The sequence below is a fragment of the Nicotiana attenuata genome, chromosome 1, assembly GCF_001879085.1.
Source record: "Nicotiana attenuata strain UT chromosome 1, NIATTr2, whole genome shotgun sequence".
Lineage (NCBI taxonomy): Eukaryota > Viridiplantae > Streptophyta > Magnoliopsida > Solanales > Solanaceae > Nicotiana > Nicotiana attenuata.
In genome coordinates this window covers 109,237,925-109,244,699 of record NC_031989.1, presented here as the reverse complement: position 1 = coordinate 109,244,699, position 6,775 = coordinate 109,237,925, and the positions used below count along the sequence as shown (strand labels likewise).

Sequence of the window (6,775 nt, the reverse complement as noted above, 5' to 3'; positions counted from 1 at the left end):
TATCACACCAAAAGAAAAGCCCACTAAGCATCATGACCCAATTTTGAGTTTACGGTGCTACTTTTTTTTTTAATTTATAATTTTTATATTGCATTCTTATGTTACGTTTTACGCACTTTGATTTATGCGTTATTAGCCTAAGAAATCACTCATATATATCAATCACAAGTGGCTTGTATGTGTTGTCAAGACTGACAATGACATGGTGTATCATAACTTGCACCAGCTGAGAAACAAGTAGGAATATTCATATTCCATTAGCATATGCAGTTGCTATTCAAATTCCATAATAAGCATTCGCAGTCCTATCCTAAACAACACACTATTTTACAGAATAACTTAGATACCAATTAATTAATTTTAAATGCAAAGAACAACCCGGTGCACGAAGTATCCCGCGTTCATGCAAAGTTGGGGTAAGGGCCACACCCTAAGGGGTGTGACGTAGGCAACCTACTCTAATTTTGGCCTGTACAATGGAGGATCTTCCCCGAGCAAAAGCGACTTTAAGATAGCTTCACACACTACAGTATCATACACAAGCAAATGACCACCATCTGGAACTTCATGATATCGAATCCAAGGGAGACTTTGCGCGACGTATCTTTGTAATTGAACAGGCACAACCTTGTCCTCGTAACCTTGCCAGATGTGAACAGAGCTTTCGTTTTCTAGGTACGGGTTGCTTAGCTCCAGTGGATCGAAATCCCACTTGCTAAAAGCTACAATAAAGTCACGACGAAGGGAGTCGAATACCCTTCGTTTCCTTAGCCCGTCCTGTCAATAGAAGTAAAATCTGTCATAAACCAAAAAGCGGAATAGTTCCTATGCTACTACATTAGTATGAGATCGAACCACATTTTTCTTATTGTTTCCTGTCAAAAAGGAATGATTGGATTACAAAGATCAGACTATTCAGGGAAGTTGGAGTCAGGGGCGGACTTCCGTCATCGGGTTCATTTGAACCCAGTATTTCCGACACTGAATATAAATTTATACGTAACAATGCAGTAAAATTGCAACAACTGGTAGGTCTGAACCCATAATTTTATAAATATAATGGGTTCAATACTAAGAACCTTAAAAGTTGAGCTCAAAGAGTTTAAATCCTAGATCCTCCTCTAGTTGGTAAAACAGTACTAAAGCTCACGCGAGTCGCCAAATAAGGCTTAGCTGACTATAAAGTTAACTTGAACAAGTATAACTTGATCCGATTTGAGTTAAGAAAGTTGGTCGCCTGTGTATATTCTTTCATTTTCTCTTTTTTGGGAATAGCTTAAGAAGTTTACCTGAGTGAATAATTGATATCCTGGTGTATTCTTTAAGACGTCGAGATCTTTTTCACAAAAAAATGTAGGATTTCCTTCAAGAGCAGTAGCTGATGGGAACAGTTTTTGAGTCAACCACCAATGTAATAGCCCCGGAGTATATCGTGTGAGCCACATCACAAACAGGCAGAGTTGTTTCCTGTAGTCATCGTTCGTGAGATCATCAGGTAGCGAGCGCCATTTGTAATTGACAAACGGGACAACTAGAGCAACTCCAGCAAGCCTACAGTGCATACATTTTTCAAACCTAAGCAATTAGGCCTAAACCATTTACAAGAAAAGCCGGAAAGCTAAAAAAAAATTCTGAAGTGAGTTTACTTTTGAGGAATGCATTTGATGCAGCTCCAAGCAGGGTAACACCCCAACGACACGCCAATAACATAATACTTAGATCCTAATTGCAACTGATCAGCTAATTCTTCGATATCAGATGCTTCGCTTTTAACTGAGCGCTTTGGATTCGGATCACTCTCTCCATATCCGGCTCTGTCGTATATCAGAAGGTATATCTCCATTACATCCAGGAGTTCCTGAGAACTAAAGTACTATTAGAGCATTTTCAACTGAATTATGCAAATTCAAGAATGACATTCCATTAGCAGAAAGACAGAAAAGCGATCATTTTCTGGTTTCCTGCTAGAAATCCTTACCAAATGAAGGAATCTAAAGATGTTGAACAATGGAGGTCGACAAGGGAGGTAACTCGAGGACTTCTAAGCAGCATTGGCAAAATTATAATGTGTATATAGGCCAAATAGTATTATTTATGCATATAAACTAAATCTTGAAACATCCTAAGCGAAATTCCGGGCATTTCCTAGAAGCTCATCCGGCCTATTATTACTCTCAATCAAGCTTGCTAAACGTCGGAGTTCTAATAGGATCCTTCACATATTGAATAATTTCTTTTCTCTTAAAGTCAAAACCAATTATCAGTGCAAACAACTCTACTAACAGGCTAGCTTAAAAGTTTATACTTTTTCTTTGACAAACTTAAAACACATCTGGATCTATTTATTTCAAGCCTTTATCTTCAAACTTAAGATGAAGAGGAGCCTTAGCGTAACCAGTAAAGTTACTGCAATGTGACCAGGAGGTCACGGGTTCGAGCCGCGGAAACAGCCTTTTGCAGAAATGCAGAGTAAGGCCGCGTACAATAGACCATTTTGGTACGGCGCTTCCCCGAACCCCGCGCATAGCGGGAGCTTAGTACACCGGGGCTGCCCTTTATCTTCAAACTTAAGATATTCAGCACCCAATTCTCAACTCTAGAGCAGATTGACACTTAACTAGCCTCTTCACAAAACAGTAATTTCAAGATTCAGATATATATATAGAGAGAGAGATATGTGTGTACATCAGAAGCCATAAAGCTCATTTCTTTGGAGCTGCCAAATCCATGAACAATGATAATTCTGTATTTGCACTTGTTTTTGGGCACTCCTCTTTCTCTATAAGCCAAGAATCTCCCATCACTAAGCCTGACTCTACAAGTAGTAGTACCAATAGCAGATTCATCAATAACTGTCTTTGATTCCTGCAAATTATCACTTGGTTCTGTGGGCTGATCACATCCTAAACACCCCATCAGCAGCACAACAATTCGTCTAAACACCATTTTCTGAAAAGAAAAAAAAAACACAATATCAAGAATCTGGTAAGTCAAAATGCCACTTCAAATTGAGATTAACAGATAAATTCAATTCAATGCTATGTTGCTCGGACTCCCCAGAAATGTTACCGCCCCCATGCCGGATCATCAAAAAATATCCTATTTTTGGAGGATCCGACATGCCCCGGCAACATTTTTAAAGAGTCTGACCAATATAGATTAAGGCCGCGTATATTTCACCCTGTTCAGACCCCACCTGTAGTAATACATTGAGTTTGTTGTTGTTGTAGATAAATTCAATTAAATGCTACGCACTCAGTGTCGGATCCTCAAAAAAAAAAAACTACCTTTGGAGGATCTGACATGCACCCGGCATTATTTTTAAGAGTCCGGAGCAACAAATAGATTAAATGGGGCTGTTCCGACTTTTCAAAAAATGTTATTGCACCCATGTCAGATCCTCAAAAAATACTTACATTTCGGACTCCCCAGAAATGCAACCACCCCATGTCGGATCCTCAAAAAAAAAATCTTATTGTTAAGGTTTCAATACCTACTCGATGATATTTTAGAAGAGTTCGAGCAACATAAATAAAATGGGGTTGATTTGAACTTACCAAAGAACAAAACTTAGCCACAGCAGAATCAAGACTTGGTGCTAGCTTTGGCTGCTCATTAAATTCTTGAAAATCCAAATTTATGTGTTTTCCTTTTTCTGTTTGAATGGAAGTTGAGTTCTGTTTGCTAGACAATGGAGAGTGGACCACCTTAGACCATGTGAAAATGGGGTTGTGTACAGGTAATTTACATCTGAATATTTTACTAAGGTTTTGTCTTTTCAAGTTTGTACATTTCTTGTCTAGCCCCTCTTTCAAAATATAGAGGAGTGCTGATCTCATTTTTTATTTTGGGGGGGTGGGGGGGGGGGCGGTCAAGCCCCTGTTTGAATTTGAAAACAAGTTAGTTTCAAGTTTTCAATAAAAAGATATCCTAAAGTATATTCTGGTGTAACTTAAATGGGTGAAAATTATATTCCTTCCAACCTTAACTTAAAAAAACTAAGGGAATCTTACAGAAATGTCCTAAATAAACTCTAACTTATCAACATCTAGTCATTAATTATAGAGTTACCAAAATTAGCCAAGTACATATAACATTAAAAATTCAAATAAATAAGGTTCGAGTCAATTACTCAAATGGTCACTCAACTATCCCAAATTATCTTCTAAAGTCACTTTTCTTTCGTTTGTAACAACAAAGTCACTGAACTATGCCTATTGTACTCAGAAAGTCACTCAACTAGATTTTCTAATTTTTGGATTGTCAAATACCTATTTTACCCTCTAAATTATAAACATTTATCTTCTCTTTATTTTTTTTAAACTTTTTAGTATTAACAACAAAAATTCAATAATTTATTTACACAATTCAGAATGAAAGAAAATAAATGTTGTAACATATAATTCCATGCACATAATATAAAAATAATTATTTAAATAAAGGTATTTTTATAATATACATTATATATTCTTTGAAAATTATGCTCAATTATATTATTATGTTTCAACCAACNATGCTCATTATTTTGTTATTTCGGCATTATATATGCTTAAATATTTTGTATTTTTTAATTTATAAATAATATTTATTTAGTCTATAGGTAAGTCCATAATGTAAATTAAAAGGGGGAAAATCACTATATTAAAAAGTTTTAAAAAAAATAAAAAGAAGATAAATGTTTATAATTTAGAGGGGCAAAATAGGTATTTGACACTCCAAAATTTGAAAAATCTAGTTGAGTGACCTTCTGAGTGCAATATGCATAGTTCAATGATTTTCTTGTTGCAAATGAAAGAAAAGTGACTTTAGAAGATAATTTGGGATAGTTGGGTGATCATTTGAGTAATGAACTCAATAAGGTTCTTTCTCTCCAAGAATCATACGCTAAGATCTCCTTCCATGTCTTTTTAGTGTAATTAACAACATTAGTTGCAAGACGGAAAGAAAATTTCATGGATAAGGTAGTAAATAATGTGATAAAATATAAAATAAAATAAAATAAAATATTTCAAAAATTTAAGCAAAAAGAAACATTTTTCAATGTGTATGTTTAAATTAATACTATTTCTCCAATAAATGAGGCAATGCTTATTTTTTCCTTTTCTTAATTATCAATTTCTCCTCTATGTAATCTTTTTATATTATGAAATTTTTCTCTTTTGAGTGCTTTATCTATAATCAATTGATGGCTATTATTTTGTTTAGAATTATAATCTTAAAGACATTCAAAGTATTATCATAGAGAAAATCTTTGATGAAATAGTTATAAGACCAATTAGCACTTTAAACAATGTTATTTTAGTTATTTCGTGGAGAAGAAATTCAAAAATAGCCAGAATTTACAAGTGGTCGTTCAAAAATAGTCCAGTTTCAAAAGTAATCGAAATTTAGCCACTTTTCATGTAAAGAGAAATCAGGAGCGAAAACCTGTTCAAACCCGGAAAATACGTCAGTATTATTATGCTGGAGTTCCAGCATAAGTATAGCTTTGAACTCCAGCATATTTAACTGGGTTCACGGATAAGTATGGCTGATACTCCAACATAATATGATGGAGTTTCCAGCATAAGTATACTAGAACTCCAGCATAATATACTGGAGTTCCAGCAAAGTATATCGGTCCAGTATAATATGCTGGAAGTTCATACACATGTGACAACCCGACGTCGTCCCGTGAAGACCGCTCCGTTTCCCCAATTTCCTGCTTCGTTATGCTTCATTAATCAGTGTCTTGTGTGAACGAGTTGAATTGGGTTGATTTTTGGAAGGAAATGAGACACTTAGTCTCTTTAAAGGAAGGCTTGTTTTGGAAAAGTCACCGGATATTTGACCTATGAGTTAGAGGCTCGGATGTGGACTCCGACGATTCGGTTAGCTTCGGGAGATGATTTTGTGACTAAGGAGTGTGATCGAAAGTGATTTTGGAGGTCCGGTGTAGAATTTGGCTTGAATTGGCGAAGTTTAGTATTTTTGGCAAATTCCGGTTGATAGGTGAGATTTTGATCCGAGGGTCGGAATGGAATTCCGAGAGTTGAATGTAGCTTCAATTAGGTGATTTGGGATGTGTGTGCAAAATTTCAGGTTATCGGAGGTGATTTGGTTGGGTTTTTGATCAAAGGTCGTGTTTCGGAAGTTTTAGAAGAACTTAGGCTTGAATCTGATGTAAATTTTGGTGTTTTGATGTTAGTTTTGGTGTTTTGAGAGTGCAACTAAGTCTGAATGATCATATGTGACGTGTTAGTATGTTCGTATGCGGTCCCGAGGAGCTCGGGTGAGTTTCGGATAGGTTTGGGCTGCGTTGTGCTTGTTTTTCTTATGCTTCGATGTCGTTTCTTCAAGCATAAATGATATCATATTGAACAAATGAGCTCCGATTACTGTTTTGAATGAAGCATTAGATCTATATCGTAATTACGGACCCGTAGCAAAAAGAATCATCGAATTTGGACTTCGTATGAGGATTTTATGGCCATTTTACCAAGGTTGCCCAGATTTTCAGGTTAATGACGAAATTGCCCCTGACGGCGTATTAAAAACCTGCACTATTTGCAAATCTTAAAACCTACATATCTCCTTCATTATAAGGTCAAATTGAGTGATTCAGAAGTCTAAATTCATTAGAATTTCACAAGGAATCCATTGGGAGTAGTAAAACGCGTGAACAGAATACCTATAATGAGAAGGTCGAGTTTTCTTCCAATTTTTGACCGAGAAGAAGCTTCTGAGGCGATTTTTAAGAGAGAAAATCAGTGGGTATCACAGAGGTAAGTGATTT

General features: G+C 35.9%; 1 protein-coding gene across 1 annotated transcript; it reads right to left on the bottom strand.

The window, feature by feature from the left end:
* LOC109231939 lies at positions 228-3,784 on the bottom strand. The gene is made up of 5 exons (XM_019397544.1): positions 3,558-3,784; positions 2,686-2,949; positions 1,647-1,858; positions 1,290-1,551; positions 228-777 (listed from the first exon to the last, which is right to left on the bottom strand). The coding sequence occupies exons 2-5, from the start codon at positions 2,944-2,946 to the stop codon at positions 454-456; spliced, it is 1,059 nt and encodes a 352-aa protein (XP_019253089.1). The 5' UTR covers positions 2,947-2,949; positions 3,558-3,784; the 3' UTR covers positions 228-453.

Bases quoted from the DNA above. Each gene is read 5' to 3' on its own strand.
- LOC109231939 (XM_019397544.1), bottom strand. From the start codon at position 2,946: ATGGTGTTTAGACGAATTGTTGTGCTGCTGATGGGGTGTTTAGGATGT. The intron at 1,859-2,685 runs GTACACACATAT...TTTAGTTCTCAG, and splicing joins TGAGCTTTATGGCTTCTGAT to GAACTCCTGGATGTAATGGA. The intron at 1,552-1,646 runs GTAAACTCACTT...TATGCACTGTAG, and splicing joins ATCAAATGCATTCCTCAAAA to GCTTGCTGGAGTTGCTCTAG.